Source organism: Ceratotherium simum, chromosome 24, assembly GCF_057802395.1.
Source record: "Ceratotherium simum simum isolate JZ-2026a chromosome 24, ASM5780239v1, whole genome shotgun sequence".
Lineage (NCBI taxonomy): Eukaryota > Metazoa > Chordata > Mammalia > Perissodactyla > Rhinocerotidae > Ceratotherium > Ceratotherium simum.
This window is the reverse complement of record NC_141923.1, coordinates 1,150,975-1,171,251: the sequence shown is the minus strand read 5'-3', so window position 1 is coordinate 1,171,251 and position 20,277 is coordinate 1,150,975. Positions and strand designations below refer to the sequence as shown.

The following is a 20,277-nucleotide window of genomic DNA, read 5'->3' as shown; positions in this document are numbered from 1 at the left end:
GATGGTTCCACATCTGCAAACCAATCAACATGGTACACTACATTAATAAAATGAAGAATAAAAATCACATGAGCATCTCAATAGATGCAGAGAAAGCATTTGGCAAGATTCAGCATCGATTTATGATAAAAACTCTGAATAAAATGGGTACAGAATGAAAGTACTTCAACATACTAAAGGCCATCTATGACAAACCCACAGCTAATATCATCCTCGATGGTGAAAAACTGAAAGCTGTCCTTCTAAGAACAGGAACTAGACAGGAATGCCCACTTTCACCACTCCTATTTAACATAGTTTGAAAGTCCTAGCCAGAGCAATCAGGCAAGAGAAAGAAACAAAAAGGATCCAAATTGGAAAGGAAGAAGTGAAACTGTCACTAAAGAATCCACCCAAAAAACTTAAGAAATAATAAACAAATAAGCTAAAGTTGCAGGATGCAAAATCAATATACAAAAATGAGTTTCATTAGTATACATTAACAATGAAGTAGCAGAAAGAGAAATTAAGAATACAATCCCATTTACAACTGCAGCCAAAACAATGAAATACCTAGGAGTAAAGTTAACCAAAGTGCTGAAAGATCTGTACACTGAAAACTATAAAAGAGTGTTGAAAGAGATTGAAGATACAAAGGAATGGAAAGATATTCCATGCTCTTGGATTGGAAGAATTAACACAGTTAAAATGTCCATACTTCCTAAAGCAATCTAGAGACACAATGCAATCCCTATCAAAGTTCCAACAACATTGTTCACAGCAATAGAACCAAGAATCCTAAAATTTATATGGAAGAACAAAACACCCTGAATAGCGAAAGCAATCCTGAAAAAAAAGAACAAAACTGGAGGTATCATACTCCCTGATTTCAAAATATACTAGAAAGCCATAGTAATCAAAAACAGCATGGTACCGGCACAAAAACAGACACACAGGTCAATGGAACAGAATCGAAGGCCAGAAAGAAACTCACACATCTATGGACAGCTAGTTTTTGACAAGGGAGCCGAGAACATACAATGGAGAAAGGAAAGTATCTTCAATAAATGGTGTTGGGAAAAGTGGACAGCCACATGAAAAAAAATGAAAGTAGACCATTATCTTATACCATACACAAAAACCAACTCAAAATGGATTAAAGGCTTGAATGTAAGGCCTGAACCCATGAAACTTCTAAAAGAAAACATGGGTAGTACGCTCTTGAACATCGGTCTTAGCCACATATTTTTAAATACAGTGTCTCACTGGGCCTGGGAAACAATAGAAAAAATAAACTAATGGGACTACGTCCAACTAAAAAGCTTCTGCACAGCAAAGGAAACCATCAACAAAATGAAAAGACAACCTAACAATTGGGAGAAGATATTTGCAAACCATATATCTGTAAGGGGTCAATCTCCAAAATGTATAAAGAACTCAGATCTCAACAACAACAAAAACTAACAACCCAAGTAAAAAGTGGGCAAAAGACCTGAACAGACATTTCTCCAATGAACATATACAGATGGCCAACAGGCACGTGAAAAGATGTTCAACATCGTTAATTATCAGGGAAATGCAAGTCCAAACTACAATGAGAAATCACGTGACGCCCATCTGAATGGCTATAATTAACAGGACAGGAAACAGCAAGTGTTGGAGAGGATGTGGGGAGAAGGGAACTCTCAACACTGCTGGTGGGAGTGAAAACTCGTGCAGCCACTATGGAAAATAGTATGGAGACCCCTCAAAAAATTAAAAATAAAACTACCATACGATCCAGATATCCCACTGCCTGGTATTTATCCAAAGAATGTGAAATTACAAATGCGTAAAGATACATGCACCCCTGTGTTCACTGCAGCAGTATTAACAATACCCAAGACTTGGAAGCAACCTAAGTGCCCATGAAGGGACGAATGGATAAAGAAGATGTGGTATATATACACGATGGAATACTACTCAGCCATGAGAAACGGTGAAATGCAGCCATTTGTGACAACATGGATGGATGTTGAGGATATAATGTTAAGTGAAATGAGTCAGAGGGAGAAACTCAAACACTGTGTGATCTCCCTCATGAGCAGAATATGAAAACAACAACACACAAACACATAGAGACAGAGATTGGATTGGTGGTTACCAGAGGGGAGGTGGGGAGGGAGGAGGGCAAAAGAAATGACTAGGCACGTATGTGTGGTGATCGATTGTAATCAGTCTTTGGGTGGTGAACATGTTGTAATCTATGCAGAAATAGACAAGTATAATGATGTACACCTGAAATTTATATAATGTCATAAACCACTTTTACCCCGAAAAATAAAAGAAAGGAATATCTCTTTTACGACAGTCACAAGGTTCTTTGATAACACATCAGGTCAGTGGTCACCCAATGAGCACAGTAGGTCAGTGACGAATCCTCAGTTTCTGGGAAGAAATGCTTATTTACAAAGAAATGCTGATACAAGGCTATATCTCTAAGCACATTATTCTCACCTTTGGGACACTGTGCTGCTTACAGCAGGCATACAAAGCATGCTCCACAGGCCACGTTAGACCATTGTAGAAAATCAAGGTCACACTGAAATAGTTTTAAACAAAATGGCTTCTTCATATACGTTAATATATTAACTTTTCCTATTTCTTTTCATTTATTCATATATTTCCCCCCTTTTGATTGATAATCCTTTGATAGAAAGCATTGATGATCAAAATATTATCCCTCAGTGCCAGGGGTGTTGCTGCCTACCCTGGGTACATCTGTCCCTCACTACTAAGTTTCTATCTCATTGATTAGCCAAGTCATACAACTTGGGGGTAAATATTTGGATATAGTGGATGAGCATAGAGCTATATATTAACAGGGGAAGCATTTCATGCATTATGTAATTTTTCCATAATTTTAGATTGTCACACAAACATTGTACATGTGCTTTTACATGATTCTTTATAGAACAGGTATATTAACAATCACGATAATTGAAAACTTGAAATGATTAGTTTAAAAATGATTTTTTAGTCATACTCTTTATCAGAGCAGGAAATTCGTCTAGGGTTGCAAGATAGATCGACCACCTCTAGTCTCTGAACAATCATTACTGTAGCCTGCATGCCAGTCTTACAACTCTGAGTAAAGGAAACAGTGATCAGTTTGATATCACGAATAAGACAAGAAATTCAAGGAGTAATGGAAACAGGAATTTCAATCTGGATCGCAAAAGGGGACCAATACATCAAAGGAGCCAACCAAAGAAATCAAGACTGGGTGTAGGATTGTTTAAAGCATTCACCTACTTTTTCATGCGCTTCAGCAGAGATGACACATTGGAGGATTCACCTGGTATCAAAACACAGCATTCAGTTTGAATGATGGAACATGTAGCACCTTGGGATGCAGATGGAATATCTAAGGCCCTTCTACTTTGAAGGACAGCCTTTGTCACTAAAGACATTTCAGTATTTCATAATGCTATTCCTGCCTGACTGTCATTAAGGGCTTGTTGAGCAAATTTGTTCAGAGACTCTATGTGATATGATTTCTTCTAGCCCCAAGGAAGCACCAAATATAGCCAGTAGGTGGTCATAACAGTGGAATACTGAGTGAGTCCATCCTGTCTTAAGGAGAGGGAGATTGATAACAGATGTTAACTCAGTGTGTATCTTTCCCTGCTTCTAAGCAAAGCCCAGGGTGCAGTGTCCTAGCCATGGGGGCAGTAGCCAAGACCAGAGGTTTGTTCTTTATAACCATGGAGTTCCATTAGGAGCCACCCAATGAGTGCCTGGTCTAGGAGACCAGTCTGTTCCAAAGCCATCACTTTCTTTAAGGATGATAGTATTCTGACATAACTCGAGGGATATCCATCCCATGTGTGTGTCAAACCACCCATGTCTCACTGTAATATCTGGTTTCTTTGTTTATTTGCAAATTGTTGGGACAATTGGGTGGTCTGAGTAATGGAAAAAGAGTAGCCATGCCCTGTTATCGTTTTTAGTATGGGCTATTGGCCATGCGTTAGGATCATAATTAGTAATGTCAGACAAAGTGGGAACACTGGAACTAGGTCTTTCCATCATTATAAATTGCTTCAAATCTTTCCATTCCATACCTTGAAAAAGAGAAACACCCCAAGGTAACCCAGATGTACTAGAAAGGGGAAGATGGCCACACAGCCAACAATTGGACTGATTTTTGTGTGTAGCAAAGGAATGTGTCCATTGTAAAAGGACATTGCCATCAGAGGCCCATTCAGATGTGGATTGATAAAACAACCATACTATCAGGGAAATCTTACCTGGACATTTTTGTGGTCAATTAAAAGCTTTTGTCGTTATGTTGTAATCAATCTTATAGGGTTCACGGGAAAGAAAGTAAAGTGTAGGGGTAGGTAAAAGTGGCAAGGGTTTATATTAGAACAGGTATAACGTTGGGTATACAGGACTGGGCCAGACTTGGGACAGCTGTCTACAACAGATCCATCTTCTCATCCTGGTGTGGAGGTACTTGTGTGGGTCAGCTGAAGCCAGTGGCTGAAATAGGAGCTGAAACCAACTCAGGCGGAGAAGCCCTTTTTTGAAAACAAGAAATATGAATCCATGAGTCTACGTTTTTTAATTTTGCAGTGCATGAATTGGTTAAGAGTGCCTGGTATGTTCCTTTCCACCTGGGCTGCAAAGAGTCTTTCCTCTGGTGTCTTTTCCAATAAAGAAAATCTCCCGGTTGTAGTCGATGATCTTTAAGGTCTTCGTCTCCTGGGAGCTTCATCTCCCACTGTGCAAGGAATCAGCTACCAACCTTTCATTTCTTTTAAGTGTCTGAATGAGACCTTGACAATAATGCAAGATATCTACCTTGAGGAAGTTGGTTCATACATTCCTTGATCTAATTGGGTATGTCATCCTGTTATTGATTCAAAAGGAGACAGCTTATGTTTACCAAAGGGTGTTGATGGTAAGATCGTGGAGCACTAGTGGAAGAGATTTTGACCAGGAGAGATTAAATCCTCCTGAAAGCGTTGCCCATTGAGTTTTGATTGTGCCATTAGTTAAAATGTAGCATTATTTGACCAAATGTGAAAATAGATTTAATTATTTGTTTGACCCAGTGAAATGAGTTCCCCAATCACTGTGTAATTTGGTATAAATTCCTCAAAAGTGATTTATCCTTTCCAATAATAATTTACCTACTGCTAAAGCCATTGTTCCTCTGCAAGGAAAAGCCTCAACCCACTGTGAGAACACTGAGACCACTAATAAGATATTTATATCCTTGAGATGGTGGCATCTGAACAAAGTCCAATAGCCATATCTTCCCTTAAGAAGGGAAAAGTGGCTTTGTGACCCATGAAGTGGTTTGCCTGGATCCTTTTTTGTGCATATAGCACAACAAGCATCGGCTTTATGAGCCACTGTGGGAGAAAGTTTCCAAAAGTATTGTTTTCCCAGAAAATCATCTTTTCAAGTGCCCAGTGGCTAATTGATATATATCCTGGAGCAGTCCTCTGATAGGCAACATACGTTTTTTATCAGGCCTGAACCACAGCTGCGTGGTGGTGTCAAAATTCCCTCTTATCGTTACCATATTTGTTTCTCTCTGTGGTGATTTCTTGATCTGTGGAAAGAAATCTTTTACAGGATTAGCAGAGTTAATAGAAAGTTGTTAGCATTCTTGAGGCTGGACAGGATATCCAGCTTGGTAATGTCCCTGCTCTTCCTCTAAGTAACACTTATCTGTAAACCAAATGAGATAATAAAATGTAGTCATGGTTGTTTTCCTCTTGTGGTACTGGAAGCAAGGTAGCAGGGTTAAGATAATGAGTAGAATTACAAGACGATAACATTATGCCAGGAAAGTGTAGGAACTTTTTCTTAAATTCCATATAATTTCTAAAACACTTATATAAATAAAATGTATACATGCAATGTCATGAATAAAGGAGCCCTAGCATCAGTTATTTGAGAATACTTCCCATGTAATTTAACATACCAAACAAGCCTAATTAGTTTAGTACCTCTCTCTTTATAGGAAGAGAAACAGGTCTTCGAGAAGACCCAGGAGCCCATTGCAAATTCTTGAAGTTATTTTCATCTCAGAAGAAAGTCTTTATTTAGGATTTTAATTTTGGTAAAGCTTGTCAAAAATATCAAATGTCTTTAAAACTCTTGGTCAAATAGGATCATATTTCAGTGTGAAACAATATTTAGTTGTCCATTTAATGAGCTAACCTTATATGCAGGCTCCAGATGAGCCTTTAATTAATTCACGTGAACGATCACAGTGCAGTTTCCCATGGGACCACTACACGTCATGAGGATTTATCCTCTGACACTTCCACCAGATTCTCAGTCATCTGAGAACGCCTTTCTGCTGGAAGGAGCTGGTATCCCTTCTCTTCAGAGCTGAACAAGTTCAGACTCACATTTCTCTATCAAACGATTTGTTCAGGCTTTATAGACACAATTCTTTCCAATTTAAAGACAAATTAAAGAGGTCAGCTTGCCCCATTCACTGCAAAGCTCCCCTCAGTGTCCCCCGGCCTGGGACATTCCCTCTAATTTCCCCTTGCTTAAGACATTCCCTCTAGGTTCTTGTTTCCCAGGACATTCCTGCTAGGTTTCTCTTACCTAGGAAATGTACCCTTTAACATGTAGTCTTAAAGGTTGAAACAGATCATATAAAACTCTGGAGCATTGACTTAAAATAAGGTGGTGCAGATTTCAGGCGAACTCACTGGGGTAGCTGAAGAATGCAGCGAAGCCAGATTGGGGGATTCAATGTAGATTCCAGCTGGTGTTCACTCAGTTTTTCTGAAATTCTGCCGACTATGCCAAGATATGCAGACACAAACAATCAGCAATCAATCTCTAAGTCAAATGGGGGTGAATTAATTATATGAGCCAATCTGAGGACTACATATCCGGGGAAAATGACCTTCACCAAGCATGGAAACATTCCGAAGAAGCGGGGTTCACAGCGTGGTTATGTACGATCCTGGAACAAGGGAGATACATCACCTATAATGGGAATATCCCTTTTACTACAGTCCCAGGATGTTTTGCTAGTACAGCAGTTCAGTGGTCACAAGATGAGGACGGCAGGGGTTATGAGATGTTCAGGGATTTCATCGGAGACGTAAAAGAAACCTTCCTCTCCAAACAAGTGGACGGAAGGTATATTTTATTATATAGAGGAGAGTAAAGGCAATAGTCTGCAAACAGATTCGAAGATGTCAAATATTAAGAGGGAAAAACATCAGCTCGACAGGAAAGGGAAAACATCAACATTGACAGAGATAGCAGCAGATTCGAATAGGTCAAGTAATAAGAGGGAAACACATCAGATTGATTGGAAAGGGAAAACACCCACATCGACTGAAGGGAAATGACACAAATCAACCAGAAAGAGAAACACCAGGTTGACCAAACAGAGAACACATCAGATAGGTTACTCACAACATCCACGCCCCACTGCCGGGAGAGTCCTTTCAATCAACAGGGCTGGGCGGGAATCACATGTCCTGGGCAAGGTATCCCTTCCACAGGTGAAACTCTCACCAGGCCTCTGTTTCCAGCAGTTTATATAAGCAGCTACAGAGTTTACAGAGCAAGCATTCAGTGTTCCCATGCACAAATGGTTATCAGTGGCGTACACGCACTGACCCTCTGGCTATCGTCGCAGCCCGGAAGTTGTGTACGAGCTTTGTTTTCCCTGGTTATCATCCCAGCCTGGCACAGATGGCCAGTGTGCCCCGGGCTGCGATGCCCAAAGGACCTTGAAATTCTTACAAAATGCAACTATCTCTGTGGGAGAAGGGCCAGTTCCCGGGAACCCCACTCGGCTGACACCTGCTCTAGGACGTGCAGCCTCCAGAAGTGTGACAGAACAAATGTCTGTTGTTCAGGCCGCCCAGGCTGGTCGTTGCAGCAGCCATGATGACTCATACACACCCAGCATGGGGGTCTTGCTTCTGGTCAGGGCCAGTGCAGGAAGCTCCTCCTGCCCCCGGACCCCAGGCTGGCCCTGCTCCCCACCAGGCCCCGTCAGCCACCTTGCCTCTCATCAGTGCCCTGTTTCTGGGCTGCCTTCCTCCCCCACGGAACCCCAGGGGCTGGATGAGAGCTGAGGGCGGGGGGGAGGGAGGCTTGGAAGGTTCTGCTGCTGGGAGGGTGTGGAGGGAGCCCCTGATGCTCGACTCGCCCAGGCTCTGGATTTCACAAGGTGTGTCAACACAGTGAGGTGTGGAATTTTTAAGGATGTTTTATTGTTGTTTTAAACAAAGTAAGAATAAAGAAAGTCAATGGGCCTCAGAAATTTCAAAAGAAGGGAAAAAGCTACCCCACCTACAATGTGTCCTTTCTTTGAGCAATCTCTCTGTGCATTGTCCCACAGTAGTCAGTGTGGGGGTCTGCCTCTCCTTCCTGTGAGCATCGGTGTCTTTCCCATTTAGAGATGCCGACTTGCCATTCGCTCAGAGACGTGAGGGGGGAATGTGTTCTGGGGCCAGTGAGGCCGTAGGTTGGAGGTTGGTCCATCTTGTTGGCTCCCCCAGGCCACAGGCTCTCTCTTGAGGGGTCTCCTCCCTCACCCCTGGAGCATGGAGCAACCAGAGCTCCAGTAGACCGTGACTCAGCCCTGCTGGCATCAGGTCGGGGTGGCTGTGCCTGTGGCGCTGCTCTCCTGGCACTCCTTCACCTCTGTCCACCAAGGCCACTTCTCGTTGCTCGGTGACCTGGACACCAGGCCCCTCTTCAGGAGGCCTGTCTGGCCGGACAATCACCCCTCCCCTGGTGGTGCCACCCCCACCCCCCGGGCTCCTGCAGTGGCCATGGCCCAGGCCTTCCACTGAGTGCTCTCCTTGGGAGGCGGTGACTGAGTGACCATTAGGGGCATGTATGTAAACTTCTCTGTTGGTGGCGGAAGGCCCCATATCCTACTGGATTTGGCGGCAGATGTTCCCACTCAAGGTCTGAAACCACACGTCTCCCGTCGGGAACCGTTTGTGCTGGACTCTGGAATGGACGTGGTTTGCATGAAGGCCTGTCCCTGTCCAGACGGACGCGGACATGTCGGCCCTCCACCTCCTCCAGCGTGACTGCACACGCGGACCCTGGGACAGTCCTGGTGAGGGACGCTCGGCTCTGATGACTCAGCATCCACATGACCCTGGCGTTTCTTGCTGGCTGCTCTGGAGGGGCCGGTGGGTGTCCAGCAGCTCGTCTCAGAGTTACAACTGCCATGCACTCGGTTCTCCAAATGAAGTCAGGGGGCAGGATGCAGCCTGTGCTGACCGCGAGGCCAGAGGGTGGGGTGCAGGCTGACGGGGGCAGCGAGGTCAGGGGGCAGCAGAGCAGGTCTGGGCGGCAGGCTGAGCATTATAAAGTGAAGGACTCGATTCCTGTCTGGGGTCCGGGGCGGTCTGGGACACCTGCCAAGGAGGAGTGGCCCTAGGCCCCCTGCCCGATCGTGTTACTGTAGTCGGGGACGATGGTCGGCTTCAGCTCCACCACTGAGGAGAAGATCCACTTCACCTGCAGCGGGCGGGTGAGGGGTGAGCATGGCCTGGATCCCTACACCAGCCTTCCGCCAGGTCTGCCCTCCCTGCACCTGGGGCCACCTGACAGTGGGGGTCCAGGTGGGGACGACATTGGGACATGCTGGGGACAGTGAGGGGACAGAGAGGACACTGAGAAGAGAGACAAGATGGGACCGAGTTGGACAATAAAGGGACAGAGAAGGTATAGTAAGGGTACAGGAGGGGACAGCAAGGGGACTGCAAGGGGACAGTGAGGGGACAGCAAGGAGACAGGGCACATCGATGAGACAGTGGACAGCAAGGGGACACTGGGGATGGTGATGGGACAGTGTGGAGACATTTAGAGGACAGCAATGGGGCAGTGTGGGTACAGTATGAGGACAGTGAGAGGACAGTGAGTGGACAGCCAGGGGACGGTAAGGGGACAGTGAGGGGATGGTGTGGGGACAGGAGGGGACAGTGAAGGGGCAACAAGGGGACAGTGTGGGAGCGTGTGGAAACATGGTGGGGACAGTGAGGGACATGGTGAGGAGAGTGTGGGGACATCATGGTGACAGCTATGGGACGATGTGGGGTGGCCTGGCCCACCTTGAAGAGGGTGACGGTGGCACTGTAGCACACGCTGAGCAGGAAGAGTGTGATGATGGAGATGGTGGTCCACAGCTCGTCCAGCTCCCCGTCCTGGGTCTCAGCACAGCTCTCGTCCAGGACCACCTCTGGACAGGGAGGGCATGGTCAGTGCTGTGCCTGCCCGAGGGGACCTGGCACAGTGTTGTCGGGGCCTCGGGGGGTGGTTCCCTCTGGGGCAGGGTGGGCAGGGCAGGTGGAAGCTCCTGGCTGGGGTGGACCATCCGGGCCGTCAGGTCAGTCTCTGGGCACTGGCCTCAGCTCCCTCATTCCTCCAGCTGGGATCCCAGGACAAGAATGACACCCCTGACCCTGATCTCAGCCTGGCCAGTGGGGACCAGCCCTCTCCTCTGATCTGCCCTCTGTTGGGGCCCTCTGGGGAGAAGGCGTCCCAACCCCTGCAGGACAGAGGCTCAGGCCCCACCTCGTCTCTCCCGGGGACCAGGCCCAGAGGGCGGAGGGTCAGCAGAGCCTGTCCACAGCAGGGCCCCTGCCCCAGGGAAGGGCAGAGATGGGGTTGGGGTGTGTCCCCAGAGCATGAGTGGTCGAGTGCTAGGGACAAGTGGGGTGTGGGGGGATTTCTATGTGTCAGGGTGGGGGTGTATGTGCCCTGGGGAAGAGGAGGGCCAATTGTCAGAGCTGGTCAGTGTGGTCAGTGTGAGGATGAGGCCTGAGCAGCCCCCGGGGTGTTGGAGGCTGTGGGGACCCTCTGGTGTCCACGGTGAGGGGTCAGGAGACTGGGCTCCTTGCTCTGTTGGGAATGTGCAGGTTGCCCTTGTGTGAGCCCCAGTGTGTAAGGCCTGAGTGTGTGCGTGTGTACATGTGCACACGTGCGTGTATGTGGGCTGGCAGTGCTTGGTGAGAGGGGCTTGTTTTCAGTGGGTCTGGGCTCAGTGTTCATGTGGACGTCAGGGACGATCCCTTCCCTGGGCTCTCAGGGCCACCTGCCTCTGCCCCTTTGGGGCCCGGTAGTGAGTGTCCTCACCAGTGGACAGGACCAGACAGAGCAGAGCCACCTGACCTGAGGGAGAGCTGTGGCCTGATCTCAGATTGCCCGAGAGCAATGAGGGCCTGTGTCCACACCTCGGGTCAATGTAGTGTCCCTCATGGACCAGAGCCTACAGGTGGACCTCTCAAGTGACCCAGTGGACTGGGATCCTGGGGGACAAGGACAGGCCGCTGTCTCACAGCTTTCGCTCCTACAGAGGAAGGACAGCCTGTGCACGCATTTCCCTGAGGGGCTCCAGAGGGGCTTCGCCTGTTCTCTGGCCACACTCCTGCCCCGAGCAGCTGCTGCTGGAGCGGGGCCCAGAGTAGCTGCCACCTCTGGCGATGCCCCCTACCCTCCTTGGGCAACCCCTCCAGCCATCCTGGGTGGCCTGCACAGCCCCGAGCTCTGGGTCCTGCCTCAGTGGGACCGTCTCTCTCCCCTAATGGTGACAACTGTCATCTCAGAGCTCGGCACCCCACCTCCTGCAGTGCGCCAGTTCTCTGCCTTGGAAAGAACCATGACAGCGTCACAGGGTCCCAGGGCCATGCTGGGTGCTTTATTTCATGCCAGGGTGCTGGGGACTTATGTACAGAGTGATGAAGGCTCCTCATGGGATCTGATAGCCTGTAGGGAGGGAGGGGGGGCTCTTAGGAGCGATGGGCGTGTGGCTCAGTTACCGGGACACTTGTTGGTGGATTTCTGCGTGTAGCGATTTTGGAGAGCCTCGTGCATCACCTCACACGTGAACCTCACTCCCTGATTCCACCTGTTCGTCTCTACCGAGAGCTTGCTGTACAGGAAGTAAGACCCATCGCCCTCCTGCTGGGGCGGGGTGGTGCTGTACTTCTCCGCTGGCTCTGGCTGCCCGTTGCTCTGCCACTCCACGTTGATATCAGGTGGGTAGAAGTCTTTGACCAGGCAGGTCACGATGACCCTTTCTCTGGACAGCTCAGCATGGCTTGGGGACAGGACGTACACCTGTGGCTCCCGGGCCTGCCCTGTAGGGACAGGCATCAGTATAGATGGTCACTCCCTGGGTTCCCCCCTGGGACCCTCCCCACACCCGTCTGTCCTGCTCTCACCTTTGGCCTTAGAGATGGTCTTCTCAATGGGGGCCGGGAGGGCTCTGCTGTTGACCTTACACTTGAACTCCTTTCCCTTCAGCCAGTCCTGGTGCTGGACGGGGAGGACACTGACCACGCGGTAGGTGCTGTTGAGCTGTTCCTCTTTCGGCTTCGTCATGGCCGTGTTCACCTCTTCATTGTCCACGTACCAGGTGAACTGGACATCGGGGTTGTCCTGGCTCACGTCCACCACCACGCAGGTGACCTCGGGTGTTCGGGACATTGTGAGAGTGTCCTTGGGTTTAGGAGAGAAGATGAAGACCGAAGGCCCTATCAGGAATTCAGGAGCTGTGATGGAGACATGGGGGGGTCAGCACCTAGGTGGGACTTCTCTTGGGCACTCGCCCCCCTTGGGCCACAGCTGGGCTGGGGCCACCACCCGGGGGTGGAGGGCGAGGCTCGGGTGACTCACCTGGGCATGTGGGATGCGGGGGACAGACAGGGCAGGGCTTGGGCACTGCAAAGAAAGCAGACTGGGGGTTACTGGGGCTGGAGGGTGATGGCCTTCGGGTGAGCTGAGGTCAGGGCCAGGTTTGGCAGGTCTGAGTACAGTGCCCGCCTCGGTGGGCCCAGGGGCTGGGTTAGGGGTGTCCAGCCTGCCCCCACCCTGGGCAGGACCGAAATGCCCAGAGGACCCCTCCCTGACCTTGAGAGGCCTCCCCTGACGCCCTGGGGTCCATGGAGGCAGGAGGGCTGACCCTGGGCCTGTCTCCCAGGGAATGCCCTCCATGCAGCCCCTCCTTAAGCCTCCTGTGGGTGCCCTTCCTGACCAGACCCTCTGTCTGAGCCCTGACTGGAGACCCCTGCTCATGTCTGGCTTCTGCTGGTCCCCCAAGCCCTCTGCCATATCGACCAATCCTGGCCCTGCCTGGGCGAGTGGGCATATCTTCGGCTTTGGTGGATCTGTACCCCGCACTGTCCGTGTCTGCTCCCGGGTCCATAGCCTCTGAGAGACTTTGTCATTGCCTGTCTCTCCTCACTAGGCTCCGTGTCTTCTGAGTCAACATGTGAAGGCACAACGGACACATGTACCCAAGCTGCTTGGACCCCGTCGCTGCCCTGGACTGAATCTCTCGCGTGAACCCTCTCCCAGACCAGGACCATTTCCCTTCCCTGGACCCCGTCTGTGCTTTGGACCCCATCCCTGGGGGTTTCCTTCTCCTCCTCTCCTCTGTCCCTGAGGCCCCCCAGCCCAGTCTCCTAAATCTGCCTCTGGGCCGAGCAACCCTACTCAGGTCCTCCTTGCATGGCTTCATGAGCTCACCTACGGCCCATTCCACCCAGCCGCCTGCAATGCACCATCCCTGCTCTTGAGGCTTTCCAGCACATGGCTCACTCCAGAGCCCTCCTCTGGCCAAGGTCCTTCCCGATGAAGACTGCCTCTCAGCAGGAGTGGGAGCCGAGCACTGTCCTTGGCGCTCCTCTCTCCTTGGTGCCACCTCCCGGGGGTGGAGGTCAAGGCTCGGATGACTCACCTGGGCATGTGGGACACCTCGGGCAGTCAGGGCATGACCTGCACACTGCAGAGAAAGCAGACTGGGGGTTACTGGGGCTGGAGGGAGATGGCCTTTGGGTGAGCTCAAGTCAGGGCCAGGTTTGGCACGTCTGAGTCCAGCGCCCACCTCTGTGGGCCCAGGGGCTGGGTTAGGGATGTCTAGCCTGGAACCGCCCTGGGCATGGCGGAAACCCCCAGAGGACGCCTCCCAGAGCTTGGGAGGCGTCCCTGACGCCCTGGGGTCCAGGCAGGAGGGCTGATCATGGGCCTGTCTCCCAGGGAACACCCTCCAGGCAGCTTCCCCTTAAGCCTCCTGTGGGTGCCCTTCCTGACCATGCCCTCTGTCTGAGCCCTGACTGGAGACCCCTGCTCCTGGCCGGCTTCTGCTGGTCCCCCAAGCCCTCTGCCATATCGACCAAGCCTGGCCCCGCCTGGGGCGAGTGGGCATCTCTTCGGGTGTGGTGAGTCTGTGACCCCCACTGCCTGTGTCTGCTCACGGGTCCTCAGCCTCTAAGAGACCTTGTCATGGCCTGTCTCTGCTCGCCAGGCCCCGTCTCTTCTGAGTCAACTCTGCCAAGGCGCCACGGACCCATGTACCCAAGCTGCATGGACCCCGTCCCTGCCCTGGTCCACATCCCTGTCCTTGACTCCGTCCCTGGGAGTTTCCTTCTCCTCCTCTCCTCTGTCCCGGTGGCTCCCAGACCCGGCTCCTAAATCTGCCTCTGGGCCGACTGACCCTCCTCAGGTCCTCCTGGCATGGCTTCCTGAGTTGAACTCTGGCCCCTCCACCCAGAGCCCCTGCCCTGCACCATCCCTGCTCTTGGGCCTGTCCAGCTCCTTTCGCATTCCAGAACCCTCCTCCGGCCATGGTCCTTCTCGAGCCATCATGCCCCTCCTCGAGCCATCATGCCCCTCAGCAGAAGCTGGAGCAGAGCATGGCCCTCGCTGCTCCCCTACCCTGGGTGCCACTTCCCGGGGGTGGAGGGCGAGGCTCAGATGACTCACCTGGGCATGTGGGACACCTCGGGCAGTCAGGGCATGACCTGCACACTGCAGAGAAAGCAGAATGGGGGTTACCAGGGCTGGAGGGAGACAGCCTTCGAGTGCGCTGCGGTCAGGACCAGGTTTGGCACGTCTGAGTCCAGCGCCCACTTCTGTGCGCATAGGGGCTGTGTTAGGAGTCTCCAGCCTGCCCCCACCTTGGGCATGATGGAAATGCCCGGAGGACCACTCCCTGAGCTTGGGAGGCCTCCCCGGACGCCCTGGGGTTCAGGCAGGAGGGCTGACCTTGGGCCTGTCTCCCAGGGAACGCCCTCCAGGCAGCCTCTCCTTAAGCCTCCTGTGGGTGCCCCGCCTGACCATGCCCTCTGTCTGAGCCCTGACTGGAGACCCCTGCTTGTGGCCGGCTTCTGCTGGTCCCCCAAGCCCTCTGCCATATCCACGAAGCCTGGCCCAGCCTGGGGCGAGTGGGCATCTCTTCGGGTGTGTTGGGTCTGTGACCCACACTGCCTGTGTATGCTCCCAGGTCCTCAGCTTCTAAGAGACCTTGTCATGGGCTGTCTCTGCTTGCCAGGCCCAGTCTTTTCTGAGTCAACTCTGCCAAGGCACCATGGACGCATGTACCCAAGCTGCGTGGACCCCGTCCCTGCCCTGGACCCAATCTCTCCCCTGGACCCTCTCCTAGCCCTGGACCTTCTCCCTTTCCTGGACCCCATCCCTATAGTGGTCCCCGTCTCTGGGAGTTTCCTTCTCCCTCTCCCCTCAGTCCTTGTGGCTCCCCAGCCCAGGCTCCTAAATCTGCCTCTGGGCCCAACCGTCCCTCCTCAGGTCCTCCTGGCATGGCTTCCTGAGTTGAACTCCGGCCCCTCAACCCAGCGCCCCTGCCCTCCACCATCCCTGCTCTTGGGCCTGTCCAGCTCCTTGCTCACTCCAGAGCCGTCCTTCAGCCAGGGTCCTTCTTGAGCCAGCTTGCCCCTTGGCAGGAGAAGGAGCAGAGCATGACCCGCGCTGCTCCTCTTCCCTTGGTGCCACTTCCCGGGGGTTGAGGGCAAGGCTGCGATGACTCACCTTGGCACGTGGGACACCTCGGGCAGTCAGGGCATCGGGCGCACTCTGTAGAGGAAGCAGACTGCGGGTTACCGGGGCTGGAGGGAGATGGCCTTCCGGTGAGCTGAGGTCAGGGCTTGGTTTAGTGGGTCGGAGTCCAGCGCCCACTTCTGTGGGCACAGGGGCTGGGTTATGGGTCTCCAGCCTGGCCCCACCCTGGGCATGATGCAAACGCCCAGAACAACTCCCTGAGCTTGTGAGTACTCTCCGGATCCCCTGAGGTCCAGGCAGGAGGGCTGACCCTGGGCCTGTCTCCCAGGGAACGCAGTCCATGCAGCCCCTCCTGAAGCCTCCTGTGGGTGCCCTTCCTGACCATGCCCTCTGTCTGAGCCTTGACTGGAGACTCCTGCTCCTGGCCGGCTTCTGCTGGTCCCCCAAGCCCTCTGCCATATCGACCGAGCCCAACCCTGTGCGGGGCGGGTGAGCATCACTTCGGGTGTGCTGAGTCTGTGCCCTGCACTGCCCATGTCAGCGCCTGAGTCCTCTGCCTCTGAGAGACCTTGTCATGGCCTGTCTCTGTGCCCCAGACCTCTCGTCTTCTGAGGAAGCTCTGCCAAGGCACCATGGACGCATGTACCCAAGCTGCGTGGACCCCGTCCCTGCCCTGGACCCAATCTCTCCCCTGGACCCTCTCCTAGCCCTGGACCTTCTCCCTTTCCTGGACCCCATCCCTATAGTGGTCCCTGTCCCTGGGAGTTTCCTTGTCCCTCTCCCCTCTGTCCCTGTGGCTCCCCAGCCCAGGCTCCTAAATCTGCCTCTGGGCCCACCCGTCCCTCCTCAGGTCCTCCTGGCATGGCTTCCTGAGTTGAACTCCGGCCCCTCAACCCAGCGCCCCTGCCCTCCACCATCCCTGCTCTTGGGCCTGTCCAGCTCGTTGCTCACTCCAGAGCCGTCCTTCAGCCAGGGTCCTTCTTGAGCCAGCTTGCCCCTTGGCAGGAGAAGGAGCAGAGCACGACCCACGCTGCTCCTCTTCCCTTGGTGCCACTTCCCGGGGGTTGAGGGCAAGGCCGCGATGACTCACCTCGGCACGTGGGACACCTCGGGCAGTCAGGGCATCGGGCGCACTCTGTAGAGGAAGCAGACCGCGGGTTACCGGGGCTGGAGGGAGATGGCCTTCCGGTGAGCTGAGGTCAGGGCTTGGTTTGGCGGGTCGGAGTCCAGCGCCCACTTCTGTGGGCACAGGGGCTGGGTTATGGGTCTCCAGCCTGGCCCCACCCTGGGCATGATGCAAACGCCCAGAACAACTCCCTGAGCTTGTGAGTACTCTCCGGATCCCCTGAGGTCCAGGCAGGAGGGCTGACCCTGGGCCTGTCTCCCAGGGAATGCAGTCCATGCAGCCCCTCCTGAAGCCTCCTGTGGGTGCCCTTCCTGACCATGCCCTCTGTCTGAGCCTTGACTGGAGACTCCTGTTCCTGGCCGGCTTCTGCGGGTCCCCCAAGCCCTCTGCCATATCGACCGAGCCCAACCCTGTGCGGGGCGGGTGAGCATCACTTCGGGTGTGCTGAGTCTGTGCCCTGCACTGCCCATGTCAGCTCCTGGGTCCTCTGCCTCTGAGAGACCTTGTCATGGCCTGTCTCTGCGCCCCAGACCTCTCGTCTTCTGAGGAAACTCTGCCAAGGCACCACAGACCCATGTACCCAAGCTGCGTGAACCTTGCCCTGGACCCAATTTCTCCCCTGGACCCTCTCCTAGCCCCGGACCTTCTCCCTTTCCTGGACCCCATCCCTGTCCTGGACCCCGTCCCTGCGAGTTTCCATCTCCTCCTCCCCTCTGTCCCTGTGGCCCCCCAGCTCAGGCTCCTAAATTAGCCTCTGGGCCGACCGTCCCTCCTCAGGTCCTCCTGGCATGGCTTCCTGAGCTCATCTCCCACCCCTCCACACAGCGCCCCTGCCCTCACTATCCCTGCTCTTGGGCTTGTCTAGCTCCTTCCTCACTCCAGAGTCCTCCTCCAGCCATGGTCCTTCCTAAGCCAGCCTGCCTCTCGGCATGGGTGGGAGCCATGCACTGCCCTCGGCCCTCCTTTCCCCTAGGTACCAGCATCCCCACACCCCAGTGTGGGCTGGGCTGTACCCTCTACACACACACCCAGGCCAGCCCTGTCCCCTGCAACCGTGACTCCAGTCTGCTCAGCCCAAGGGCCCTGCCAACCTCTCCCCAGGCTGGCAGCCCAGAGCCAGACAGCAAATTCGCCCCTTGTTCTTCCCTCCGCCAGGTCTATTGTTCCGTGCCACCCAGCGCAGCTTCCGCATGTCCACCCCGACTCTCCCACGTCCCCACAAGTCCCTGGAATAGGGCTAGTGCTCTGGTACCCAAGAACTACATCCCATCTGGTCCTCTCATGTGTTCTCTTCTGCCCCTTCATCCCCAGAGACCTTCATCCCAGGGTCCCCCTCCCTCCCAGCTCACCATCCCACCCGGTCCCTCCACCAGCTCCCTCTCCTCCAGGCACAGGGAGGACACCTGAGCTCCTGAGCCCCAGCTGTCCCTGCTCCCTGTACCTGCTCAGCTCCGCCTGTCCTGGGCACTGCTTATGTAAGGCCCAGTGATGCTTGTCCCTGAGCTCCTGGGCAGTGCCCCGTCTCTACGGATTTCTCAGCTCTCTCCTCGCCTGCTAAGCTCTGCCTCACCCCAAAGCTCCTGGGGATCCCCCTGTCTGGCCTGTTATCTCAGCTCCCTCCTCACTGGCTAAACTCTGCCTGACCCCCCCAGAGCTGCGGGACAACACCCTGCCCCTCCTGACCTCCCCGCCCCCTGCTAACCTGCTAAGCTCTGCCTGCTCCCCAGAGCTCCTGGGAAGCCCCCTGCCCCTCCTGCACTCTGGGCACCCTGTTATCCTATAGCCACTCTGCCTGCCCCTCTGTAGCTCGTGGGTCAGGATCTGGCCCCTTGTGCCCTCCTACTTGCCCCTTGTCCCCTGGAGCTTCTCTGCCCTTTGTCCTCGGAGCACCAGGTCCTCAGCAGTGCCCTACGCCTCCTGCCCCACGATCCACTCTGCTACAGGTCCCTGAGCTCAGCACAGCACTGCTGGGTCTCCCCAGGGCCGCCTCTGCTGCTCCTGCCTGTCCCAACGCCCTCAGCCCAGGTTCGCCCTCTTGCTGTACTCATTCGTTTCCCAGCACTGGGCTTTGTGTTCTGGAGCGACCAGGTGCCCACCCTCTCTCTGGCCAGCTCTCCCCTGGCAGATCCCAGGCCGTGGTCCCCTCCTGGAGGAGCTCCTGGCCCCATCTGGGAATCACCCTCTCCTCGCCCCTCACCACCCTCAGATGTCCTTTCTGGAAGCCCCCTCTGGACCATGCTCCCTCCAGGTGCTGGGTCAGCTGCCTTCTGCCCACCAGCTCTCAGCCCCTGGACCCCCGGCTCCTGCTCCCGACCCTCACGGACTGGCTTCTGACGCCCCTCTCATACCCCACTCAGTTCCTGCTCCGCCTGTGCTGTCTGAGTTCTGAGCACACAGGAGCCCACGCTGCGCCCTGCTCTGCTCCCAGATCTCCGACTGCCATTGCCCTTGGCTGTAGCCCGGGACACAAGGCCACCTCCTCTGACCCTGCATTGGGGCTTGAGCTGTGTCCATTTGCCTTGACAGGATCCTTAGGCCACCGGGGTTCCTCTTCCTCACCTGTCCTGATCCAGAACCCTCCCTGTGTTCTGTGGTCAAACCCAACTGTCCATCCCGTCGTCTGTCCTGCAGTAGCTCAGATCCTGCCTTGCCCTACCCCCAGCACAGCAGGCCCGTGGCAGCCTTCAGGCTTCTGGCCTCCTAGCCCATCACATTCCTCAAGGTTGACCTCCTTTGGAGTCAACTGCATCCAGCTCTGTTGTCGGGGACATGCCTCTGCCCATGGCTCCCTGGTGCGGGCTGTGGGTTGGCGCTGTGACCTGTGGGCAGCCTGCCTTCCCCTGTGCTGGCTCATTGCTTGAGTTCCTCAGTGACATCCTTGAGGGCCTGGTTTCTCCTAAGCCCCTGTGGCTGGTTTTGCTGTCCCCACTCCACTCCTGTCACCTCCTCCATGGGACCCCACTCACCGATCGTGGGGTCATGAGTACGGCTCCCCCTCAGTCCAGCCTGGGTCTCCAAGGACTCCCCACCCCCTCTGTGCTCTGGCTCCAGACACATGTGTCTCCTCGCAGCCCCGCGCTCCATGTCCACTGCCCTGCTCCTCGGAGTTCATGCCGGTTCCTGGAGGTGTGAACGCCCTCCCAAAAGCCCTGCAACGACTAAGAACGGGACTGAAACCAGAGGGCACCGCTTGCTTCCTGAAGTTCCCTTTTCTTCTGGGTGGTTTAAGTCCCAGAGGGCCTGGGGGGAGTCCAGACGTTGTGGGGGCTACCTCACATGGGTGTTTGGCAGTGGGGTGAGGTGGGTGCCTGGGACCCAGGGGAGAGTGCCGGAAGCCTGGCCTCATGTGCTGTTCTTTGCTCTCTGCC

General features: G+C 53.7%; 3 gene segments (V, D, J or C); all 3 read right to left on the bottom strand.

Annotated features, from left to right (window-relative positions):
* LOC101394837 (immunoglobulin heavy constant gamma 4-like) overlaps positions 1-20,277 on the bottom strand; it is a 270,309-nt gene that overhangs the window by 85,991 nt on the left and 164,041 nt on the right.
* The window catches only part of LOC101389090 (immunoglobulin heavy constant gamma 1-like), a 197,028-nt gene that overhangs the window by 58,814 nt on the left and 117,937 nt on the right, over positions 1-20,277 (bottom strand).
* LOC106802456 (immunoglobulin heavy constant gamma 1-like) lies at positions 9,281-14,631 on the bottom strand. The segment is given in 6 exon segments: positions 9,281-9,504; positions 10,098-10,225; positions 11,805-12,125; positions 12,210-12,539; positions 13,727-13,771; positions 14,556-14,631. Coding segments are annotated over 6 exon segments (984 nt in total).